The sequence below is a fragment of the Zootoca vivipara genome, chromosome 16, assembly GCF_963506605.1.
Source record: "Zootoca vivipara chromosome 16, rZooViv1.1, whole genome shotgun sequence".
In the NCBI taxonomy this organism is placed as follows: Eukaryota; Metazoa; Chordata; class Lepidosauria; order Squamata; family Lacertidae; genus Zootoca; species Zootoca vivipara.
The window spans coordinates 3031102-3058127 of NC_083291.1; the positions used below are offsets into that span (position 1 = coordinate 3031102).

General features: G+C 45.2%; 1 protein-coding gene across 1 annotated transcript in view; it reads right to left on the reverse strand.

Moving 5' to 3' along the window:
* Positions 1-26785, reverse strand: part of SH3GL2 (SH3 domain containing GRB2 like 2, endophilin A1) — an 88724-nt gene extending 61939 nt beyond the window's left edge. Inside the window, exon 1 of the mRNA XM_035140911.2 lies at positions 26645-26785. Within this exon, the coding sequence (XP_034996802.2) occupies positions 26645-26689 (45 nt within the window). The 5' untranslated portion in view covers positions 26690-26785. The remainder of the gene's footprint in view (positions 1-26644) is intronic.
* Positions 26786-27026: the final 241 nt, after the last annotated feature.

Sequence of the window (27026 nt, forward strand, 5' to 3'; positions counted from 1 at the left end):
ATTTCCATGGGTGTGTTCTAGGGAATACAGCATAGCTGAGGCCAGCAAGGGCACCAAATGGGAGCGAACCCCCTCACCCACCTCTTACACTCAGCAAAGGTAAGGCAGCTACATACGGCCAAGAAAGATGGGGTTAAAATTCCCACCCAGATCATCCTTACAGCCCTATAAATCTGGGGAAAGCCAGAAAGAACAGGCAGTGCTTTGGGTCCAGGCTGAAATGGCTGATGTGACACTGCTGCTATAGGTGAATGGAATATATGCAAAGAGACCTTAGAAAGTGAAAGGAGCAAGGAGGAGGAGGAGAGTGTTGGCAGAAGAGGTCTGATACTGTGTCGTATGCAATTGTCTCGCTGAAATCTCTGGTTTCCAAACCTTAAGACAATGTAGTGTGTCACTGTGCATCAGCATGTATATACACAAGAAGAAAACGGTCCCTTGGTTCCTCAGTAGACTGTAGATCTGCAAATCAGGGACAGATAAGCTCTCGCTGCAATCTGTTCCGCACGCTTAAGGGCTATTGGAGAAGCAAGGAAGAGTGATGTGGAACTTCCAAGTTTATGCTCCCTGTGTAGCTTTGACCACTCTGTAGTTGAGCATGCACAGCTCTATGAGCAACAACAAATGACCACGGCTGCGGAACTGGCATAGGCATAATGTTGGTAGCATCTTGGGACTCTATCACAGGTGCACAAGTTGTGCACAGCTGATGCACATGCATCACACACCTCCCAGACGTAGAGAGGCTCCTGAATCCATCTGCTGTCACTCCCTTATTTCCATCGCATTCCACTCTCTGCCGTTCCTTCATCTCAAGCAGCACATGCGAGTTCACAAAAGTGGCATTTTTCACCTACAGCTCAAATACTGCCCCAGGGGCCTATTCATGCAACTGGACCAGAAGAGCAAACTTTAGGCCCAGGATAGGCAAAGAGAAAATTATAAATCTATCACCTTTGAACATTCAGGCATGTGGAAGTCTCATGTAATACTAGAAGAAGGTGAACCTCCATAACCTATTCCCAATATGGTTCTTGCACATGCTCCCAATTTCTAGTGTTGTTGTTGTTGTTTAGTCGTTTAGTCGTGTCCGACTCTTCGTGACCCCATGGACCATAGCACGCCAGGCACTCCTGTCTTGCACTGCCTCCCGTAGTTTGGTCAAACTCATGTTCGTAGCTTCGAGAACACTGTCCAACCATCTCATCCTCTGTCGTCCCCTTCTCCTAGTACCCTCAATCTTTCCCAACATCAGGGTCTTTTCCAAGGATTCTTCTCTTCTCATGAGGTGGCCAAAGTATTGGAGCCTCAGCTTCACGATCTGTCCTTCCAGGGAGCACTCAGGGCTGATTTCCTTAAGAATGGATAGGTTTGATCTTCTAGCAGTCCATGGGACTCTCAAGAGTCTCCTCCAGCACCATAATTCAAAAGCATCAATTCTTCGGCGATCAGCCTTCTTTATGGTCCAGCTCTCACTTCCATACATCACTACTGGGAAAACCATAGCTTTAACTATACGGACCTTTGTCGGCAAGGTGATGTCTCTGCTTTTTAAGATGCTGTCTAGGTTTGTCATTGCTTTTCTAGTGTATGTGTAGGGAATACTATTAGCTCATTTTTCTTCAAACGTTTTATTAGTCAGACAGTCTTACTAGAATGTTTCAGATTCTCTAAATTCCTACAAGTGTTCATGGTCGTTCCTACTGCCATTACTTTAGAACGGCATAGAAACAGAATAGGATAAAGAAACAATAGACGGCCTTCATTTTGGAAAATAAATTCTGCTTTCAGCCAACCAGGATAGAAAGTTGACTTGCACCATGGCCCCATTTAAAAAAAAAACATTTATCCATTGGGTATAGAAACATAGAAGCAATCTTGTGCTGTATACATGGTTTTGCAATGCTGATGCAGAATAGAATTTATTTTTGTTGAAGAAGAAGAAGAAAACAGCCAGGCATTTCACTGATAATACCTCAGAAAGAACAAGGCATCAATGTTTCAATGCCATTTATCTCAGTTTAGTCAAGCAAGGAGAGGTTAGAGATTGTGCACAAGCTGTTTTTTTGTTTTCTTAATGTTCAGATTAACACTGCCTTGGGATAATCTGAACAAAGGGTTTCACAGTGAGTATGCAGCAAGATGGTAACTGGCACCACTAAAACAAAAGAAGTTGTCTTTAAAAACTCACTTCTTAGCTGAGAACCCTCTCTCACTGCCAGCAAGCTTTGTATGTGTCAGAAATCAAACTTGAGATCTTCCTACCCACAGGATCTCAATTGTGCTAGGATTCAGCTTCCAATTCTTGCCTCCCTTTCAGCCCACCACATCATCCAGGCACTGGGCTCAGAACCGGCACGTACCTCAGTTGGCACAGAGAGATGTCATCAGCATATTGATGACGCCTTGCTCCAAATCCCCAAATGGCCACTCCCAATGGCTTCAACGTAGCTGTTGAACAGCACTGAAACCTTCCTGAATCTCACAGTCAAGCCATGGGGTTGACCAACCATTGCCAAATGCTCTGGTTCCCTGCAGATAGGAGCAGAACCACGGCAACACGGGGCCTGGAACTCCCATGCCGCTGATCCACTCCAGGAGAAATCCATGATCAACAGTATCAAAACAGAATCAACACGCTCACACTCACACTCACTCTTTTCCTCTCCCAATAAAAGCAATACATCAGGACTAAAGCTATCCAAGGCCTAAATCCTTACTGGAACTGGACTGGATAATCTTTCCTCCAAGGGGCATGGTCAACATGACCCTCCCAACTTCCTACAGTGCCCATTATTCTTGACCTTTGGCCATTTAGGCTGGGGTGATGAGCGCTACAGTCCAACAACACCCATGGCACTGACCATCTCTCCCCAAAGATAATGCAAAAGACTTATGTGAGGGACAGAAGCTATAGGCAGCCCCCTCCCATCTTAAACACAAGCTCTTCGCCCAGCGCAAGTGGGAGTGGGGAGAGGGATGTTTCTAGCGGGGAATCAGGAAGCAGAAGCCAGGGCTCAGGCAGGGTAGCCGAGCCACGGCGCCGCTTGGGAAAGGAAGGGGGAAGCAGGGAAAACGCGGGACGAAGACCGATCCCAGCGACCCCGGAATTGCGTAAGAAGCGCCGGGGGCGGAGATTTAGTATCCCCAGGCTACTTTGCTGGAGAAAGACGCGGGAATCTCCATTCGGAGGTTCTGCACCAGACTGACAACATGTACATAGCACTGTTTCAGCACTGTAAATAGACTGCACTAAATAAAAGGATAAAAATGCAGAGCTGTGAGGAGTCGTTACTCTAGAGTAGCCACCACCGCCACTGCGACAACTTACTCCATGTCTCATAGCAGTAACCACACAAGTTCTTCAATGGGATACTATTGCTCTACGAAAGCCTTTTGTCACCACCACCAGGCAACTACACCTTTGAACTGTTGAGTTTCAACCTCACAGCAAGTTTTGGTTCCTCCATCTATCTGTGCATTAGCTTTTATCAGTATTTTTAAAATAAATGTTTAATTGTGTTGTAAGTTGCCTTGAGCATTTTTAACAGAAATCCAGGGTTAACGCTTCCTAGAATTCTTATTGTGTGTTTATGAAAACTCTTGATTTCTAGGAAGTGCCCTTTTGAGAACTTCTATTCTTGGCTAGATACAATTCTTGCAGTGTTGTCTTGTAACATTGTCTATAGGTATCAAAACTGAACATATATGGGAAAATGAAGTAAGCTTCTATTTCAAATCACACAATACCTTAACGTACACACCTACATGTCTATGGGCAAATTAAAGCACCACACATCTTAAAAGTATGCGAGAATGCCAGCCCAGTTAAGTTCCTCCCATACAAGCACTTTATCAAAATAGAATATGGAACACAGACAAAAGTGACAGTCATTTGAAATTCTTCTATTGTTTGGAAACGATTCTCTTTCTCCAGTTCTCTAACTCGCCCACCCACTGTTGCCGATTAAGTAGGAAATGGAGGCTAGGAATCTGAGTGTACAGTACATGCATTTGTAAAAGAAAGAAAGAAAGAAAGAAAGAAAGAAAGGAAGGAAGGAAGGAAGGAAGGAAGGAAGGAAGGAAGGAAAAGAAGAAGAAGAAGAAGAAGAAGAGGAAGAAGAGGAAGAAGAGGAAGAGCGATGAAGTTTATATGAGTATTTATATAACCAAGTTGTTTGTATTAAGCAGAAGGGACTGGAGGAGGGGGAACAAGCAACTGTGGTAGATGAAAGTAAATAGACTACAACTGAGAAGGCCTTGGGTACAAAGCACGAAATCCTAGCCAAATCTTTGTAATTCCATATGGAATAGGCTTAATGCAGCCAAACTTCAGCATTTGAGTCATTTACAAAATGGAATGCTTGGAACTTAGGCATGTGTTTAACTACTCCACTGAAATCAGTGATGTGCTTAGCTTTGGTTGGGTCATTCCTGTGTTGTTAACGCATGGTTTTTGCAACAGCTAAAGAACTGGACTTCATGCAGGTCACAGCATGTATCAGGCATCAGGCATCCAATCTACTTTCCATGTCTGTGCTATTTTGGAGAATCCCGTTATCTATGCAGTCAGTGCCTGCAGGGTTGCAGCACAGCAAAATCCTTCATCACTGTTGCCTCTAATTTCATAACTGCTTTATTAATGAGCAAAGATTGCTGTGATGTGCCACATTCATTCTTATAGTCAACTGCAAAGACACACATCTTAAGGTTATCACATGTACTAATTTGATTATACTGTGGTTCCACCCCCTCATTCCAAGCTGGAGGATTTTTCCTCCTATAATTTCTCTGCAAACAGCACAGATCTGGCCAAAGGAGAAAGAGATGGAAGACAGTTCAAGAGCGAAACTGCTCCTAGAAATGCAATTGCTGTCAGCAACTCAAATGCAGTCTTTTGGGGGGGGGGAATCCATGCAGCTTGCTTTTTGTCATCGAAGCAGCTAAAATAAAACATTGCTTAAACTGAACAGAAGCACACCTATGATAAATCAGTAATCAATAGTACTTGTTTTCTTCTACAGATTGCAATTCTGCATGCATGTCTTGCCCAGCAGTATGAAGTCACAATAAATCAAGCTATTACACAGTGAATCATTAAGGCTCCTACTCCAATGAGTGAAAACTGAGTGCCTGAGGAATATGTTCAGAGGACACACAGCATCATCAGAGCCAAGCACACAGGGACATGGGTATCATTTGAGGTTTCAGGCAGGCTGGGGAAAGGAGGGAAGGCTCAAAGGCCCCCTTATGGAGACATTCAGAATTAGATTGTAAAACAGCAGTATTGTAAGAGTGTTTGGTATTTCAGATGCCATAAAAATAGTAAGGGATTTACATCTTTTGCCATGCATATCTAGCACACGGGCATTTTAAAAGCATTTATAAATTGTCATTAAGTTTGTCATAGGAACACCAGATGTTGCCTTATACCACTGACCCATCTGGCTCACAATGGGATACATCAAACTTTCTACCCTCAAGACCTTCTTGAGGGGGCTAAAAATCAACACATCCCACCAGCCATAACATATAGGAAGCAAAGCCAATCGCAAAGTGGTGGTGGATGGGAGGAGCAATTAGGTATGGCTATCTAATTCCATGAAGGACTAGCAGGTTGATACCAACATATCTGTAGCACTGATAGAACCTTCACACAATGCATCAGATTCACAAGTTAGTTTCATCAACATTGATAAATTAAGTCAGTGTCTTAAGGTGGTCATTTGAAAATTCCTTCTCATATACTTTCATACTGAGCCATGTTACTGCTCATTTGAGAAACACCAGTGTTTCCAGATGCAAGCACATGGCTGGTTGGTTTTTGATAAAGATGTGCACATCACCGCCACAATTTACCCTTTTCCTATGGTAACGCACTGGAAGAAGCAAAGATCACCAGTGCTGAAGCAATGATTCTTCAACATCAACTTCGTTGGACTGGTCATGTTGTTCGGATGCCTGAAGATTGTCTTCCAAAGCAACTACAGTGGTACCTCGGTTTATGAACACAATTGGTTCCGGAAGTCTGTTCTTAAACTGAAGCGTTCATAAACTGAAGCGAACTTTCTCACTGAAAGTAATGGAAAGTGGATTAATCTGTTCCAGATGGTTCTGCGGAGTACTTAAACTGAAGCGTTCATAAACTGAAGCGAACTTTACCATTGAAAGTAATGGAAAGTGGATTAATCCATTCCAGACGGGTCCGCGGAGTACTCAACCTGAAGCGTACTTAACCCGAAGCATGGGTGTAATTGGTTCCGGAAGTCTGTTCATAAACTGAAGTGTTCATAAACTGAAGTGAACTTTCCCATTGAAAGTAATGGAAAGTGAATTAATCCGTTCCAGATGGGTCCGTGGCGTTCGTAAACCGAAAATTCATAAACCGAGGTGTTCATAAACCGAGGTTCCACTGTACTCTATTCTGAACCTAAAAATGGAAAGTGTAATGCTGGTGGTCAACAAAAGAGGTTTAAAGACTGTCTCAAGGCAAATCTTTAAAAATGTAGTATAAACACCAACAATTGGGAAACACTTGCTTGCGAGCGCTCCAATTGGAGAACAGCCTTTAACCAAAGGTGTCATGGACTTTGAAGACACTCAAACTCAAGACAAAAGGGAGAAATGCGCTAAGAGGAAGGCACGCTTGGTAAACCCTCACTGTGATCAACTCCCACCCAGAAAGCTATGTCCCCACTGTGGAAGGACGTTTGGATCCAGAAATTGCCTCCATAGTCATTTACAGACTGATTATTAAAACCGTGTTTATGGAAGATAATCGTACTCGGCTATGAGGGATCGCCAAAGAAGAAGATTCATTCAGGCATCATGAACTTTTGTATAACGGCATTGCTGTATATCATCAAGTGGCCATTGCCACAGGAAGGGAGGGTGGCCACAAGCATTGGCAATAAGAAACATCCTAGGCAATTGCTTAATTCATTACAGCCAAGAAGTTCATTCACTCTGGGAAAGATATGGGCTCCTATTTCCATTTCCAAAATCCATTTTTAGATTGCAGTTCAAAAATGGAAAGTCGGAAGGAGCACCGGCAGAGAGCACTGTCCATGGTGCTGATCCACCCAAGCTGACTCTCTGAACCCTGCAACATACATGCACCACCAAGCACAAGTTCACTTCCAAAACTGGGCAGCACAGAGCATCTGCCACTGGGGAGTGGCACACCGGGCAAAATATTCCTGTCGAAATGGTCGTTGTCTGATTTTATTCATTATTTATATAGCAACATCGATGTGCATGGCACTTTAAAAGCTTACAAGAGCAGCAACACCAAGAACCTTACAATTTGAAATTCAACATGCTCAGTTTACATACACTTCTCCAGACAGAATGACAAACACCCCAAACACCTAAACTCATAAAGAAATGGGATGCATACTCCGTATAATTCGATTAACTAAGTCAACATTTGGCTAGCTTCATTCATAGAATCAGAGAAACGTAGAGTTGGAAAAGACCCTGAGGGTCTATTGCATGTGGGAGCTTCAATAGCCCCCAACCCCTTTCTATTGAACACAATTGTCCAAAACGAAGGGGGAAAACTACTAAGCATGCATTAGGTTAAGCAAGCTTCAAGCTATGTGGATTTATTGAGTAACGCAATTGCCTCTGTACCAGAATTTTATTTTATTTTTAGAGAGAAATTGAGACCATCAGCAAACAACACCTCTGCAAAAATAGCTGATACTCTAGAGACTCTTTTCCTCAAACATCTAACTGCTTGTTATAAGAGTCAACACTAAATTGGACACATGTAAAAACAATTGTTTTTTTGTTACAGTCTCTTGGCAACTGCAGCTGCTGCGGCTTCCTACATTATGAGCAGAGTTGTTTCCCAACATTTCAGAAATAATGCACTCTTCTGGGCTACGTTGTCAGCTTCATGGAGCTCAGTTAAACTGCAGTGGCTTTGCACAATTAGCCATCCAGCTTGTTCCGAGTCCTGTGGTTCTCTATAGAGTTCTGAATGCTGGGTCTCGAGAGCAGGAAATAGCAGCCATTATTTTGACACCACATATCAGAATGTGAGCTGCAAAAGTTAGGGCTTCCAGCAAATTGGAATTGCGTCTGCCTTGAGATCGTGAGCTGAAAGCCCCAGAAGTGGAGGCATGCAGTTTTGGAAGAGATGGAGTTCTGAACCCAGGCCCATGCTATCAAGGAATAGAGGACATACAATTTCAGAGAGGAAAGGTGTTTGATGCCTTTGATGCAAGCAGGTGAGGGCTTGTTGCATATCCACTTATAGAAAACACTGAAAAGCAATAGGAGGAAAGATAATTTTTCCATTGCTGTGACTTGCTTTACCAAGAGAATTCTGTTGAGCATCATCCTTGCATTATGTCAGGTTATACAAGAGCCTTGTAGCTGAAACTGTCTGGTCATCTTTGTTGCACCTTAACATACACCATGTAATGAACGTGTGTGTGTGACCCAGTGGAAAAGAGGGGCTAAGTGTCTCTTGCCATGGGTCACTGGCACTTGGCTACAGCTTTCATCATATGCAATTCTATATCCAGACTTTCAAAATTGAGCCAGAAAGCCTACCCCACAGGGTTGTTGTAAGGACAAAATCGGGAAGAGGAGAACCACGTATACCCACTTGCATTCTTTGAAGGAAAGGTGGGCTATAAAAGTGCTCAATAAAGTGAAAATAATATAGAATAGTTGTATTTCATCACTGTGTTTCAGTTCTTTTATTTGTAGATTTTCAGCATGCTGCCTCAGGGCAGGTGACAACAATTTAAAAAATACATTTAGGACAGCTCTAAAGCACTGCCTTTCTACATTCTGCCCTTTGCTTCTCTGTGAAAGGTGTTCCACACATGAGCATCTACTGATTTGTTAGCATTTGGTGTCTGGCAACTGAATGGCTAAACCACCCTCAATACGAAAGACTGTGTAAAAGATGACACTGGATCTTTAGGTTTTGCTTTGTGAAGGCTCACTCTCCATCCATGATTTTAGGAGATAATCAAGAAATGAGCACACATATTGAACAACCCCCAAGAATTTTTTTTTTGCCTAGGCCAGGGACAGACAACATGGTACCCCCCCCCCAAAGGCTGTTGGACTCCAAATCCCATCAGGCCTAGCCAGCATTAGCCTATGGTCATGATGGGAAATATGATCTGAAAAGCTCAAGAAGGTGCCAGGTTAGCCACCCCTGGCCTAGCTTGTTGGGTGATCACCTTCTTAAGGAAAAGGTATCCCAGAGACCTTGATGGATCTAGTAATAAACCTCATTCCCAGCATACCCACCTAACAAGGAATATTGATATGATAAGAACAGTAACACTACCCACGCAAGTCTGAATGAGCCAAGAAAACACTATGGGTGAAGTTCAACATGACACTCTTCCAATCTTCCCATCTGTGCAAGCCTTTCAGATGGGGATCATTAGGCAAATCCCATCCCATGTGCCTCAACTGATCTAAAATTCTATTATGTTGATCAAATACTAGCATCTTCAGTAATTCTTACTTTGAGAACATTGCAATAAAATCTCCTGGGGGTCTGATGTTTATGGTGAGGGACCACTGCAGCCATGTTGGTCTGCTATTTTTTTAAAAAAACCAACCTCAGAATCATGGCAAAATATTAATTTTTCAATTACCCGATCTTCTTTGTTGGAGAGTAATATATTCGTCTTGCTGGCTGGAAGCACTTAATAAATAATCATATTCTGAGCTGTGGGAACAGCCATTCTGCTGCTTGTTACACTACAGGCATGCAACAAAAGAGAAACAGAGAAGGCGAGAGGCCCGCAGGCCCGCAGGGAGGTCTTAATTGGATTCCGGGATTCAAAGCCTGCTTCCAACCACATGGGAGGAAAAGGAAAGTCGCCCTGAGTGGCAGAGGAAAGAGCAAACACACACACACAAACACACACATAAGCGTGGGGGACGGAAACCCTCAGAGCCGTAACATTTAGGCACCAAGTTAATTCAAGAGAAGCGCAAGCATCAATAATTGACCACTGGTTGCAAGTAGACATTATAATGCAAAACTCGAATTGGAGTAATTATGCATCTGCCAAGCAAGAGCAGTCTCACGTGGGATGGAGAAGCAGCCGGAATTCCCATGCACAGCTCCCGCTTTGAAAGAGGCAGGCTGCTGAGACAGGCGGAAAGACCCTCTGGGCAACAAAGATTCCGCAAAGCAGCTACTTGGTTACAAATGGCATGGAAAGGAGACTTCATAACCAGCTTAACCTGCCTCAGATAAGGCTGTCATCATGCATCAAGGTGCCTGCAAAGAATGGCACTGAGCCAGCAAAGACCATATGCAGACAGGCCGTTGGGGGTGGGGGCAAAGAAGAGAAGGGACTTGGCATGCATTATATCCGCTAGCACTTGTATTTTGTAACCATTACGCAGCCCACGTAAGGTACAGGGGAGACTGCTAGTTGCATGCTGTAAGCTACAAGGACCCACAAGATGGTAGGGGGCTCCTAGGCCAGATGGGAAGCCAGTGTGGTGTAGTGGTTAGAGCAGGCATAGGCAACCTCAGCCCTTCAGGTGTTTTGGGACTACAACTCCCATGATCCCTAGCTAACAGGACCAGTGGTCAGGGATGATGGGAATTTTAGTCCCAAAACATCTGGAGGGCCGAGGTTGCCTATGCCTGGGTTAAGAGTGTCAAACTAGGACCTGGGAGACCAGGATTCAAATCCCCACTGGGTGACCTTGGGCCTGTCACTTTTTCTCAGCTACCATGAGTTTCTTAGAGAAGGTAGAATAAAAATGCAATAAGATAAAGCAAATTAGATATTCATTTAGACATGAGTTGCCACCGTTTTTGCCTAATGTAAAGTTATTCTGACATTTCTGCTCATTCTAAGTGTTGGAGGAATTTAAGGAAGATATATACAGTACATAGGTATCGATTGCAGTGGACCCTTTCCATGTGGAAGGTCCCAATTTCTATTTCTGGATCTTGAGTGCCCACCTGCCCATCTCTAGAGGCTTCAGCCATGCTGAATATTCAGCAGTTTTAAAATGCTTTTAAAATTAATACACATATGCATATATGCATTAGGGCTGGCCGATATATTGATATAGGGTCCAAAACTAGTTTCAAGTCCATATCACTATATCGGTTGCAAAAAATTTGAACTGGCAATATATTACAAATCATGACATATGTGTGTGTGTGCTGTGCAAAAATCACAATGTGGGGAAAACTGTGAAGCCAGCCAACGCTTCTCTTGATTCCTTCAGCCCTGTTAACTCTGCTGGCTCAGCCCTCCCCTGCCTTCTGCAGAGAGCAGTGAATCACGAGAGCAGGCACTGGCAAAAATCACAACATGGGAAAAACCGTGAAACCAGCCAGTGCCTCTACATAGCTCCAACTTTATTTCAGACATCATGATATATCGGTATATCACGATGTTTAGGTGGTGATACATTGCAATGTTGAAAACCAGATATTGCCAAACCCTAATATACAGATAAAACTCAGAAAATTAGAAGATCGTCGAAAAGTGCATTCATTTCAGTAATGCAACTTATTATATTTTATTTTTCTTTTAATTTGCTTTCTTTTGGAAATTCCACAGTAATAAAACAAATAGTTACAAAAACAAACATGGCTATTACATTTCATTAATTACATTCCATCCATTTATAATTGACTTGCCTAACGACAAATAATTACAATTACAACAAATAAAGGCTTGACGTATCTTGCTTTGCATGTCATGCGTCTATCTCATATATTGGTTTCACCTTTTAAGTTGCGTTACTGAAATAAATGCACTTTTCGACGATATTCTAATTTCCCGAGTTTCACCTGTACATATATACACACATGAACAAAAGGGGGGAGTGTAGTCATGCAATGATGGTCCATATGCATTATCTACTGTACAGTCAACATGGACGTTGGGTGCCTCAAAGCTGCCTAGCTGGCACGATCAACACACACATGTGTACACATGGAATGTCAGCTCCGGCTAAAAAGTTTCATGGATAACCCAAAAGGCAACTTCACACTCAAGAGTTATACACAGTGATGACAGAGGTGGATTTCTGCCAACAGCACAAGGAAGTAATAGAGAACTGTCATTCATTTTCGCGGGCAGGTAAGAAGAGTGGGGTGTGGGAAGGTGCAAATACAGAAGCTGAGATTGCAAATATCCCACTTCCAGGAACATGCTTGTGTTGTTTGGGACTCCTACAGGGAAACTGATACAACACATGACAAAACAGATGACAGGGACTAAGTGATTAGCTTGTTAGGAGGACAGCTCCAGCTGTGGTGATGAGGCCCTTCAGGAGTGCATAAAAATGGGCATCTCCTTTGATACATTACATAGAACAAAATGACACAATCTTTCTATAATATCCCCCTGTGAAGTTTTTTTTTTGGGGGGGGGAGGAGGTAACAGCAGAAGTTGGCTTAGCTGTCTGATTTGCTTAGATCGGTGTTTTTCAACCTTTTTGGGGCAAAGGCACACTTGTTTCATGAAAAAAATCTCGAGGCACACCACCATTAGAAAATGTTTAAAAAATTAACTCTGTGCCTATATTGACTATATATAAATCGAATTTTTCAATTTTTCCCACGGCACACCAGGCAACATCTCGCGGCACACTAGTGTGCCGCGGAACAGTGGTTGAAAAACACTGGCTTAGATATGTGTTGCAGCCAATGGCTGAGTCCTGGGCAACATACACAACTAAACAATCATTACCAGCTAAGCAATGACACGGCCAGTTATTGTAGGAAATTCCCTACCAACTTATTGGCGTTACATCATTGTTCTGTTCAATTACTGTAAGCAGGAAGATTAACATTATTATATGTAAATAGTGAATGGATGAGAATCTATGGAATGCAGCTGCGTGAACATAGCAATACCCAAAGAGCCAGTGTGGTGTAATGCTTAAGAGCGGTAGACTCATAATCTGGTGAACCGGCTTCACATCTCCCCTCCTCCACATGCAGCTGCTGGGTGACCTTGGGCTAGTCACACTTCTCTGAAGTCTCTCAGCCCCACTCACCTCACAGAGTGTTTGTTGTGGGGGAGGAGGGGAAAGGAGATTGTTAGCCGCTTTGAGACTCCTTCGGGTAGTGATAAAGCGGGATATCAAATCCAAATCCAAACTCTTCTGCTGTAGAATGAAACAGGTAGTTACAGTATGTGTGTTGGCATCTGTCTGTCTCGAGAGACAACGGGAGAATATACCTTCGGGGGTTAAGCCAAACCATTGGAGAGATACAGCACCTAGTGTGGTGGCAGAGGCTGGTATGGGAGAGATATGTTTTATTGCAGGTGAGGCAGATGAAGGTGCCTGGTAATTATGTATGTGCTTACTTGCAGAATTCTGTCTCTCCCCTCTGCCCCAACTAGCCATTTTTTTAAAAACTAAAGTCTTTTTTAAATACTGAACACACAATCACTTTTAACTTTAAATTAACTGTGTCTCTAAATTAGGTGTGGGAACCTTTAACCCTCTGGGTCAGGCATAGGCAACCTTGGCTCTCCAGATGCTTTGGAGAGCCCTAGCTAACAGGGCCAGTGGTCAGGGATCATGGGAGTTGTAGTTCCAAAACATCTGGAGAGCCAAGGTTGCCTATGCCTGCTCTGGGTGTTGCTGAACTACAACTCTCATAATCATTGGCTATGCTTTCCGAGGCTAATGGGAGTTGTAGTTCAGAAATACCTGGAGGGTCAAAGGTTCCCCACACTGGCTCTAGAGAAAATCCAGACAAGAAGCAAAGTGACTTTCCTCTGAATACCAGTTAATTGTTTCTAATAAGAAGAATGCTTGACCAATAGAGCACCGAGGTGAGTGAGTGTCTGACATTTCTTTCTGCTGTGGGATCTCTCAGAGCAACCCAGGATGACCTCATGAGATCTACTCGATAGGCAGAACTGTAGCCATTGCAAAACAGTTACTCCTAACTGCACCCAGCCAAGAGCCCTGGAAGCATCCCAGGATCAACGTTATCGAAAGCTACTGAGTGTTCCAAGAGCACTAAAAAGGCCTCACTTTCCTTTCCTACTTCTAGGCATAAGGAATCAACCAGGACAACTAAGGCACTTGCAATCCCCAAACCAGATCAAATTTTGAATCAGAAAGGATTGCAATCATCATCATCAACAACAACATCATCCAGGAAAATAACTAATCCACAGAAGGATCACTAACCAGCAAGTCACCAGCAGAGACTGTATTTTTTGAGAATTTTAAGGAAAAACCATCTTCCACAAAAGCTGCTGCTTGCCTTCTATCACTGTGCCATACAGAGCGTGCTCACGTACGGTTTATGTGTGTGGTACGGAAGCTGTACTTCTCAGGACAGAGCAGGGCTGTGTAGAATTATTAAAACAGCAGAGAGCATTATTGGCTGCTCACTCTCCACCTTAGAACAAATCTATACCACCAGGTGCCATAGAAAAGCACTAGACATATCAAGAGATCCAACGCACCCTGGTCACCATTTCTTTCAGCTCCTGCCATCGGGACGGAGATATAGAACTATGCAGGCAAGAACGAGCCGTCTCAGGAACAGTTTCTTCTCTAGAGCGATTTTGGCCTTAAATGGAAAGCCTGGACTTTGAAGTATTAGGTTTTGTAATTTTGGATTATGCGGAATGCTTTATCTGAGTGGATGTAGCAACCAAGTAATTTCGTTGTTCCCGCAAGGGGACAATGACAATAAAGATATCTTATCTTGTCTTATCACTGTATTAGTTAATTTTGGCACATTGAATGCACACAAGCCGAGGAGTAACGGTCTTCCAATGTACAAAAGTTCCCTAGAAGTCAGTCTTGTTTGTCACAGGACGCCAGGTGAGAAACTATTTCCAGACCTGAAACTGCAATCCCAAGTACATTTACCTGAGAGTAAGCTCTAGTGAATACAGCAGAATGTGCTTCTTAAATAAATACGCATAGGGTTGCACTGTGAGCTGCCTCATTATGAACTTAATTCTTTATAGGCATTGGAAGCTTTTAATTAGAACTTTCTTCTAGACTATACACATAGCTTCTCTTTTATTGTCTGTCAATTCAAGGCACAGTACATTTGGATCTTCGCTTGTAAAAGGTTCCCAATAAATATTTACCTGGCACAGAGCAGGCAGCTGGCTTCACAATAGTTCCGTGGAAACCCAGCAATTTGTTTCATTATATTGATTTGTTTCATTATATTCATTATATTGATTGTCAAGGTGAGTAAATTTTGTGAAGCGTGCAGAACCTTGGCTCTGCAGAACAGAAGCTTAAGGTTTTTGAATGGGAGGGCTATAGGCCCAAAATAGTTTCAGATTAGCAATTCCATTTGTCAATTCCATTTGCTCATCATTAAACCTGAAGCAACTTAGGATACTGAATGAATGAATGAATGAATGAAAGAAAGAAAGTGAGATAGAGGGGGAGAGAACACAATGAATGCTCTTTGTCAGGACATATTATTGGGCAGCTTTTGCTGCCCAACTCCCCAAAGGACTCTGAGTCCCCCAAGTCCATGATCGGTCAGAGAAGAATGGATGGAACCAGTGGAAAGCAAGGCAGATCTTTATTTTTCTGTTGCAACAGAGTCCTCCCCCTCCCCCTTGCAAGGAAGTGAGAGACCCAGAACAAAGAGAGAGGCCTCTTTTTGAAGGTTAGCATTTCGGCATGAAGAAGAAGGACATCCCCTTTACAGTCAGAAATACATCACACATAAGGTGGGGTTACAGGGGCTCAGGAGGTCAAGCTGTGACATTCCTGGGGATTAGTAAATTCTACATAGTTCCAGACACAGTTTACACAAAGCATCAGCACTGATGAGACAAAAAAAAGGTAAAAGTAAAGGACACCTGGATGGTTATGTCCAATCAAGGCAACTATGAAGTTGTGGCGCTCATCTCGCTTTTAGGTTTAGGGAGCCAGATAGCTTTCCGGGTCATGTGGCCAGCAGGACTAAACTGCTTCTGGCACAACGGGACACCGTAACGGAAACCAGAGCACACAGAAATTTACCTTCCCACCACAGCGGTACCTATTTATCTACTTGCACTGGTGTGCTTTCGAACTGCTAGGTTGGCAGGAGCTGGGACAGAGCAATGGGAGCTCACTCCGTCGCGGGGATTCGAACTGCCAACCTTCTGACCAGCAAGCCCAAAAGGCTCAGTGGTTTAGACCACAGTGCCACCTGCAGGTAAACCTTTTATGATGAGAGTCTGGCCGAACAATGACAATTAACACAGAGGTTCACAGTTTTGGGGGCGAAATCCCTTCAGCGCTTCCTCTGATGGATATCTGCCCATGTGGACCCAGGCAAGGGGAATTATGGAGGATTCCCACTATGCAAAGAAGTACACATGACCAACAAGGTCCAAAAGCAAGAATCATACATTTATTCTATATTTGAGACCTTAGAATTTTTGCAACACCCTTCAGAGGGTCTCAATTCCATTGGAATCACTTTGTCCTGGAATTGGGGCCAGATGGCAACCCGACAATACTTCCACAAAACCTTAAAAGCACAACTGTACATCAAAAGCATGGCAGAGACATCGGCTTACAGAGATCATCTTTCCTCACAACAACCATTTCTGTGGATAAAATAATAATATGAGGCAATTAAAATAAAATTCATAGTCTATCCCAGTCACTTCCCACCAGCTGTTATGCCCCACTGCTTTAATGTGGCAAGTAACAGCATGGAGTTTTAGGTCGGTGTGAATGCTGAGATGGCAGCGCTTTGATGCGAACCAATTATTTCCCCCCTGGGGACAAGCAAACAAGGAGCTTATATTGAAGCTGGTTAGCAGGGTCAGTTTGGTAACCAATAACTATAAAAAATTCAGGTCAGCCATTGACACAATCAATGTGCTCCATACTGCACAGAACCCTACAAGATCCTGCCATGCTTACATTTTCCATTCGCTTTGTACAACATAATGAGGTTCATAACATCCTCAAACCTGTACAATTTCACAAAGTTGGCTAGGTTTCTGAGACGCTTGTCTTTCCCAAGATGGAAAGGGGAATTGGCTTCACATTCCAAGTTTAACTCTGGGACTGAGCAAGCAGGAAAAAGGTTAAGTAACCACAGTACGTGTGATAATAAAGGATACACACATGGTAGGTTTCTCCAAGACAAAGGTGGAAGAGGATTATGCAAAAGCTGGTGGACACTAGCATGGAAACGATTCATCTGAGGTGGTTTGGGGCAGCCTTGTAGATATTTTGAGCTACAACTCCCATCTGTCCCCAAAAGCACAAGCTGGTTGGGCTAATATATCCAAAGAGTATTAGCTTGAAAAGGCTGGCTTGGACACAAAGCCTTCAGCAGGATCTTGGCAAATGCTACTCTCAGCCATACTGCAAAGCGAGGTTGCTGCCAGAGTCCCATCACGTCCCGTTCTTCCAAGTTAGGAGAAGCTAAGAAGGGGTTTCTCGAAAGAGGACACCACAAGGCCACACAGAAAGAGACCGACAAAGAGAGATCTCTGACCATTGGCTCCATACCAATTTTAGTGATGAGGTCAAGTTGGTCCCAGCTCACCTCATAAGGAAATCAGTTTCTCCAATGAGTTCTTGGGCACAGCTCAGGTCTTGGGGCACCAATCCCCTGCCTCCCTGCTGGGTGGCTCACCGAAGCACACTTATAGCATTAGTCTGCTAGGCTTCTCATTTGGTATAGGAAGAAATCACTGTGCAAATTCCATCTACTTGCATTGTCAGAAACACGTTATTTAGGTGAATTTTATCTCCAGAGGAAATTACGCATCAGCTAATTTGGCTGGTGCTATATTAGCTTTTGACACAGAGCCCAATCCTCCAGCACCCATTAGGTCAGTGTCATCATGTCCAGACTCCTCCTCCTCCACCAAAGCTTTTGTAAGAAAGCCCCCCTTTGTGCGCTGGCTTTTAGAAGTATGCCAGGGAAAACTAATTATCAATGCAATATTGAAACTTATTTTCCCCTACGCTTAATGGCCCTCTTTTAACATTTTAAATGTTCAAAATACTAAATTTAACTCCCTTTTCTCCCCTCAAACAACTATTTTTCGACAATTACCTTCCCTGGTATCTCACTCCTGTTTTGGTTCATGTAGCATTAAAGAAAACCAGCACGATTATCTTTCAGCAATTCCTGCTTCAGTTTACAAATATGTGATTACTGGCCACCAAAGTCTCCCATGAAGTGCACTAGCTGTAGTTTCTCCCTTTCTTAATTTTAATTAAACTTTTCTAAAGTTTCACAAATTAATTTCAAATCAAATTATTACATGAAAAAAATGCACCAGCTGGAATTTATGAACCATCTTCAGGGGCAGCCCCGAATACAAAGCATTGCAGCAATCTAACCTAGAGGTGACCAAAGCAGAGATGAAAGACATCATCTCAGAGTGTTATTTCCTCCTGGGGGTTCATGGGACTTGTAGTTTCTGTGCCCTTCGGGCCAGTGCTTCCTGGGCCAGGAAACATTGAAAATACAATGCAATCTAGTAAAAAAATGATGTTCCACCTTGAGTTGTGGGGAGATAACTCAGCAGTATTTGCTTCTGGAGAAACATGCATAGAATTGCAGTGTGGAAGACTGTTGGGTGCTTTCTGCCCAAAAGAGTGACCCTACCCTTAGACAGAATGAGAGGGCTGCCTCAGGCAGGCAATTGAAGGTGTCATGAAAGGGCAGCAAATTAAACAGCTAAGCAGCCATTTATTATTATTGTTATTGTATTTTTACTGCTAGGGAGGAGGAAGGTGCGCTTGGTTTCCTGCCTTAAGTGCCGAAATGTCCTTGACTGGAGTGGGTAGGGCACCTTTTACTGCTCCGGCAATATCTTACTGCCGTAGCCCCATCCAGGTTCCTTCTCTGAGCAAGCAGGGGCTAGGAGTCTCCGAGGAACCCTTGCCTGAGAGCAGAATCCACATATGAATTCAGACAGTCCATAGAATCATAGAGCTGGAAGAGACCACAAGGGCCATCCAGTCCAACCCCCTGCCAAGCAGGAAACACCATCAAAGCATTCTTGACATATGGCTGTCAAGCCTCTGCTTAAAGACCTCCAAAGAAGGAGACTCCACCACACTCCTTGGTAGCAAATTCCAGAAGTCCAGAAGTCAGGGAATCCAGGTGATCACAAAGCCAAGGGTCCAGGTGAAGAGCAGCAAGTAGCAAGGTAGGGCCAGGAACTACAGGTGTTATTTCCAGCCTCTAACTGCTGCTGAGAGCTCTGTTTAAGAAGACCAGAGCTAGCTGGCTCTCATCAGTGCCTTCTCCTCTGTAGAGGCTGAACAACCACAGGTGGTGTCACACTGCCTTCTTCCCCCCCCCCCTTCAAGCTGCTGTTCAGCAGGCAAAGTGGACTCCTAGCCCAGGACATGGACTGGCCCAGTCAAAAGAACAGAAGAAGAGTTTGGATTTGATATCCTGCTTTATCACTACCCTAAGGAGTCTCAAAGCGGCTAACAATCTCCTTTCCCTTCCTCCCCCACAACAAACACTCTGTGAGGTGAGTGGGGCTGAGAGACTTCAGAGCAGTGTGACTATCCCAAGGTCACCCAGCAGCTGCATGTGGAGGAGCGGAGATGTAAACCCGGTTCCCCAGATTACGAGTCTACCGCTCTTAACCACTACACTACACTGTCTTTCACCAGCTAGTCAGGCCACGTTTGTGTGCATTTGCCAAACCACCTCTCAAAGAGGCTGGAAGCTGGGTTGGTCAGAGATGGGTGCTTGGGGTTTTGCTTTTTAGGGATCCCCAGAGACACAGCCATGGCAGCTTGTTGCAGCACAAACATTAACAAATATTGCAGCACCATAAAGACTAACCCTTTTATTATGGAAGAAGCATCCATAGGCTACATACAGTCCACTCCGGATGCATCAAGTGAATGACACTCCATGAAAGCTGCTGACAAAGGTTAAGGTCTTTACCCTGCTGCAAGTCTCTTTGCCATTTTTATTTTATAATGGACTCACTGGTCATTTGTGGAGGGCAAGAAGATATGTTGCAGCTGGTCAGCCTAGCTGAAGCTCTGGAATTTCCTCCATCCTTCTCCAGGTGCAACTCATAAGCCAAACCACTTGATTGAAAACACCTGAATCAGGGCATTTTGCAGGCTCACTTAGACATGCCATGTGTCCCATTATTTGCTCTACTTGTGTTATGCCATATAGTCTGGATTACAAGATACAGTCTACTAGGATTAAAATGTGATCGATCCTGTACAAGGGGTTGGATTTGGTCTATGAAGTGCCTTCTAGCTCCACGGGTTTCCTTTCAGAACTGATCCACTTTCTCCAGCTATCACCATAGGAAGACAGAAGCCATTCCAGAGCCCCATTTACTTTGACACTTGGAAGCCTTTTAAAGCTCAAATGCCCTTTTCTTCCTGTCAGGAGTATGGGCAGGAGTCAGGCTCTGGGGCCTGTAGTGCTTTGCAGGACTGGGGCCTGCCTCAGCTTGTGCTGGAGAAGCAAGGAGTGGCCACTCAGGTGAAGACCTCAGCTTGTGCTGGAGAGGCAAGGAGTGGTCACTCAGGTGAGGCCACTTGATACCATAGCTGCCAAGTTATCCCTTTTTTTAAGGGAAATTCCATTATGCTGAATAGGCTTCCTCGCGAGAAAAGGGAAAACTTGGCAGCTATGCTTGATACCTCACTGCACCTGGTGGCAGGAGCTGGGAGGGATAAAAGCTCAGCATTTCCCTTAAGCTCTTTGCCACAGCAACGCTATCCCTGCTTGGTTGCCTCTGGCCTCTTGCTCCTTGCTCCTTGAACCCTTGCCTTGCTGACGTCTTGCTCCTTGGACCCTCACCTTTGCCAACGCCTTGATCCTCGACCCTTGGACCTTTGCCTTGCCGACACCTTGCTCCTTGACTCCCAGACCTTCGCCTCTGCCTTGCTCCTTGACCCTGTGACTGCCTGCTGCTGGACCATCAGCCCTGCACCTGTTCCTGCTTCTACATCACCATCTTGCCTCTGGTCCTGACGTCCTCAGTCAGGGCTTCAACCGCCCGCCGACCAGACCGTGACACTTCCCAACTGTAAACTTCCACACTTGCCAAATTGGTTTATGCCCGTTCAGTTTTACTCAGCAGGGATGCTATTAGCAGGGTTCCCAGTGGGGATATTTTAAGCCTCTCTACACACTTCCCCATGATTGACCTGAAGTAGTTTATGGCTTGCTTGCATTACTACGCAAAAAAAATCACAAAGAATAAATTGAAGTAGCCTCACAAAACTACGCAATTTGGCTTCAACAGATTATTATGAATTCATGCCCGTACACCCAGTAGCTAGACCATGGAAGTTGTTTGCCCTCAAAAGGGATAAAGAATACTTGACAGTTAAGCGTCAATTAGTATTAATTGAATTTATTAGTTTTATGCAAAATGGAACTCAAAGCGTCTTACAAAAGCAAATGCATATATTAAAACCAGCATAAAACTAAAATGGAGTAAAAGCTAAAAACACATTCATATTTGTAAAATGGCAGGACTAACACATTCCACCCTCTGAACGAAGCTACAGATAATTAAGGGCCAAAGGTAGGGTTGCCGTCTCAATAGAGGACAGGACTTCTGTGCCTTTAATTGCCCTGCTGTCTTTTGAGTCTGGAAACCTTAAAGAGAAACCAGCAGACCCTTTGTTTAATTTCCAAGCAAAGGATCTGCTGGTTTCTCTTTAATGTTTCCAGACTCAAAAGAGAGCAGGGCAATTAAAGGCACAGAAGTCCTGTCCTCTATTGAGTCTGGCAACCCTAGCCAAAGGCCTGGTGCAAACGAAATGTTTTTGCCTGGTAGCTAAACATAAGTAGTGATGGTGCCAGGGAAGAAGATGACGATGGCAAAACCTGCCAATTAGAGCCTAACCTGATTATTATAGCATCTGGGAAGTGGGGCAGCGGACAAGGTGCATTGGACCCTAACTTCTCCCATTCACAGTCAGAATGCTATCTACTTTTAGGAGACCCAACCCGTTTACTGCTGAAAGAGCGCTGGGGGTTATTTACTGAGGTTGGAAGAAAAACATTTCCACCAATCCTGATCGCACACACTCAACTCTTTCCTCTAAGGCAAAAGTGGGAAGTTTGTGGCCCTCCAAACATTGTTGAACTCCACCAACCCCAACCACTGACCACATTTGCTGTGATTAAAGGAAGGTGGAGTTCAACATCTGGAGAGGTCCCCTTACATCCAACAGCTTAGCAAAGATTGGAATTGACAGCTAGCACAAAACCCATCTCCAGTTCTTCCCAGAATATTTTGTGTGTGTGTGTGTGTGTGTGTGTGTTTGTGTGTGTGTGTGTGTGTGAGTGAGAGAGAGAGAGAGAGACAGACAGACAGACAGACAGACAGACAGACAGACAGACAGACAGACAGGCACTGTCTCCAGACTGAGCTACACAGATTTTGGGAACACTGAGTAGATTTCTGTTCATCTAGAGCAGGGGTCCCCAAACTTACCTCGCCGAGGGTCGGTGCTGCCAGCGCCGATCACGCTGAGGGCTGGAGCGCGTGGGAGCGCGCACCCATACACGTGTGCACACACGATTTCCGGCGCACTTCCGGGTGGCCGGAACACTGGAAATCGCTTGTGCGCATGGGCCTCTTTCGGCCCGGAAGTGCACCGCAAATGACGCTTGCGCATGTGCACAAGCTATTTCCGACGTTCCCGATGACCTGGAAGTAGGCAGCTGTGTAAGAGCGGGCGTAAGAGCGGCGGCGGCGGCTGTGTAAGAGCGGGCGTAAGAGCGGGCGGCGGGGGTTGCCGGGGGCCGCATAAATGAGCCTCGCGGGCCACATCTGGTCCCCGGGCCTTAGTTTGGGGAACCCTGATCTAGAGCTATAAGGCAATAATGCTAGGCTGCTGGGGTTCAGGGCTAGGGCCCTGAGTCACTCACCTAGCCTATACTTAGAAGCATAGAGATGGAAGGACCCAAAGGAACATCTAGTCCAACCCTCTGCAATGTAGGAATGTGTGCTTGTCCCATACGGGGATCAAACTTCGAACCTTGGTGTTCAGCACCACACTCTAACCAACTGAACTATCTTGTGCTAATGCTATTGGGGGGAGGGAAAGCGATTCCAATTATTTATCACCCTTCCTTGCAATTCCTCACTTGCAATTCCACACTTCTTTTCTCAAACACTCCATTTTTGAATATACTATTCCAACCTTTAAATGCACACCTAAAAGTGCAATATGTGAGCAGCAACTTGCAGACGTACACACAAGGCTAAACCAGGAACAGGTGCCATGTTGCAAAGGGACTCAAGAGGTTTAATAATATTTTTTTTAAAAAAATCACATGCAATGCGAAAGAGTGCACAGCCTATTTTTACTGTGTGCAGTAGGAGGCTAAAGGGGATTTGCAGGTGTTAGGTCATTGTAGGTATTATGCTAACTGGAAGGCAGAATAGGTTAAAAAGGTGAGCAGAGGACAAGGAGGCACGGAATTCATTTCCTTAACTCCAGCCATACACAATTCATGGAGACCAAACTAATTTAAATGCAAATCTCTGAGAAAACTACAATTAATAATATAAGTTTAACTCAGTTTTCGGCAGCGGTTTTTGAGATTTCTGCAGCACTGAGTTTTACCTGCTTATTCAGTCTTTTTTAAAACAACAACAACACAATATTAAAAACCGAAATTTTAAAAGTAGTTATATCAAATGTGATTTTCCTTCAGAACTATATTTCACAGTTTATTGCTCAGAAATTGGCCTTAAAATTACGACACACGCAGTATTAATTTTTACCTACTTTATTTAACCAGCATGAAAGTTTCAGAAGTGTAACCCCATAAGAATATAGTAAGCTTGGGGGAGGGGGGATTGAACTGTTCACAGGATTTTTTGCCACCTTTTACAATGGGAGACAGAATGCTGAACACATCGATCAAAACCAGTGTTTAAAATGCAACGTCAGCTAAAGTGCCAAATCTATTTAATGATCAAGTTCAATGGGACTTACCCTGTTGTGGGTATAGAACTACAGCCCTCATATCGTTGAGCCATCTTTCTAATATATCCCATTTTTAAAGCCTGCTTAGTTCAAGACTTTTGCCACTCCTGTTAATACTAACAAAATTCAAAATCATTATTGCTGGTTATAGGATAATCTTCTCCAGATCATTTTACTCTAACCCTAAATGTTCCTTACTAGCAGAAGAGTGCCAACATTTATATGCTACTCTCCCAAACAGATTCTGCCGCAAGCATTCTTGATGGGACCGAAGACTGACAGAAAGGAACTAAAATATTGAGACGATGAAGGCAACACCTGAAGCCCACTGATCCCATGACACGGTGATGATGTCATGTTCATATCCAAAGCTACTCTGCCCAGTATACCTGAAGGAGTGTCTCCACTCCCCCGTTGTTCTGCCTAGACACTGAGGTCCAGCTCCGAGGGCCTTCTGGCAGTTCCCTCACTGTGAGAAGTGAAGTTACAAGGAACCAGGCAGAGGGCCTTCTCAGTAGTGGCACCTCCCCTGTGGAAAGCCCTCCCATCAGAAGTCAAGGAAATAAACAACTATCTGGCTTTTAGAAGACATCTGAAGTGAGCCCTGTTTGGGAAGTTTTGAATGACTGATGTTTTAATGTGTTTTTAATCTTATGTTGGAAGCTGCCCAGAGTATAAATAATAAAATATTATTATTGTTACTGAAGAACTGTTGCAACACAGTGTTGCATCCCTCTAATAAAGTATTTGCATTGCTCACTTTGTCCATTAAATAAATTTAAAGTAAAAGATGACGGAAGAATCAGAATGAAGGCATGTGCCAGTAGAACTGCTCCATCATGAATGAATTCTGGAAGGTCTTCATTTCCTAGGGGATAAGACAATGGGAGAGAGCCAGGTCCCCAAAGGTCTGGTGCTGCACTGCATCCTGCAGAGGAGATTCACTAGGGTGATATTTTTAAACAGCTTGATGTTATCTTGAAGATACTTCATAGGCAGCATTATATAACACGTGGCGTTCAAAAAAGAAGACAGAAGGTATTCTGTGATCCCACAGATATTGGGGATTCGATTCCCCTTCCCGTTCCAGGTTTGCACCAGCGAGAATTAAACCGAACCAGAATCTAATCCTTGGTTATAGAAATGCAGCATGAAGCAGAGCCATTAAACCATCAGACTTCACTCTCCAAATCAGTTACTCACATAAGCGCATCGCCACTGGTCACAACACAAGATTAAACTGAAAAAACACGGCAGCCTGACGGACACACACACTAGATTATATTTTTAAGGAACTTCCCCTCCTTTAATGAAGGGGTGGCCGTCGGGGCAGGGCCCTTTACCACCAAACAGATTTAATCTTTACCCTGTACAAAACAAAACAAAAACATCAACAAAATACCAAAACAAACCAGTTTGGCAATATCCAACTGGAGCGTCAAAACACCCCACACACACACACACACAACCCCAAAACACCTCATTCATTGGGATTTTAAAGGCTAAAGTTTAATATAGATCTACTTCCATTCATGAAGTCGAAAACCTGATGAAAGGAAAGAATGGTTTTCCGTTTATGAGACGGGGAAAGGCGCGGAGGGAGGGGCGCGCGCGCGCGCACGGTTAGGGACACCGTGTGATCATGGAGCAGCGGGGAGTGGGGGGGATCAAAGCTCGGTAACTACATCACTGCAAGGTCACTGGAGGAGGGTTTTTACATAATCCGAGTCCCGGCCGGATAGTCCACTGGAAGGGTATGGAAATAGTACCAATGGGCCATGGCCAGCCTTCCTCCACCCGCAGCCGCTTGCACGTTGCAACCTCCGCTAGCCTCCCGCGCCCGCTGCTCCCTCCTCCTTCCCCTTCCCCTCCCCCCAGCCACGTCCCAGAAAGGCTGCAGAAGCAGCAGCAGCAGCGCGGCGGATAAAGCAGCCACAAATCCTCGCCGGGCTCTGCAGGGGCTGAGCTACTCCAATGCGGGGAGCGGGGGAAGCGCGGAGGTGGAGGGCGGGGGGAGAGAGAAGCGCAAGATCCCGCGTCTGCGGCGAGCCAGTTGTGGGCGCCCATCATTGAACGAGGCCGGGCAGAGAAATAAAGCACCGGGGGGGGGAACGGTGGAGAAAACCCGGTGTCTGCTCCCCCTTCTCCCTGGAAAGCACAACGAGGTACCCATCGCGCCCCCTGCAGCGGCCAGACCTGGTCCGGCCAAGCGCCCCTCCGCCGGGACCCTTTCCAGCTTCTGCTGCAGTCACATAGAGCAGGTGGGCTATTTATTGCACACACACACAAAAACACCCTCCAACTGGGAAGACCTGGCAATGGCATAGGGCCAGGCGGAGAGTCTCGTCGATGCCGCCAAAGAGGCTTCCAGCCTGCGTGTGCGTGTGTACGCAAATGCGCTTTGGGAGGGGTGCCAAACTGGACCTTTGCCCTGGGTGAAATAAAGCCTGGTTTCGCCCCCTGCCCGCTGCCCTCTCCGGCTCACTTCCCAGCTGCCTCCGTCCTCCCGTTTGCTCAGCGCCCCCTCCCCAACGCAGCGCCCCCTGGAGGCCTCAGGCGCCTTGCTCCCTGCCGCTCGCGCCCAGAGGTTCCCAACTCGGAGGGTTAGACCCGCGCTTTCCGCCGCCCCCGCGCGCATCCCTCCTTGCTCGGGGCTCCTCGGTCTCCTCCTCCTCCTCCGCGCCCCCCCCGGCCCCCTCACCTGAGTGGCTTTGTGGAACTGCTTCTTCAAGCCTGCCACAGACATGGCTGCAGCAGATGCGCTTTCCGCGGGAGGATGCTGAGGACGAGCCGGAGGGGCTGCGGGACGCTTCCCGGGGGAGCTGGGCTTCGCTTCCTTCTCCCTCCCTGGCCGGCCGCGCTCGCTGCCTCTCTCGCCCCTCCTGCCCGAATGGGGGCTCGCGGATGCCGGCGATGGTGCAGAAACAGCCTGACGTCAAATGGAGGCAAGCCGGCCTCTTAAAGGGAAAGCTCTGCGCTTCACTCTCCGCCTTGCGCTCTCTCGAGAAGGGAGCGGCGCGCTCCGGTTCTCTCCAGCGTGTGGACGCTGCCTCCTGCCCTGCGCCCGCTTGCTCCCAAGTAAC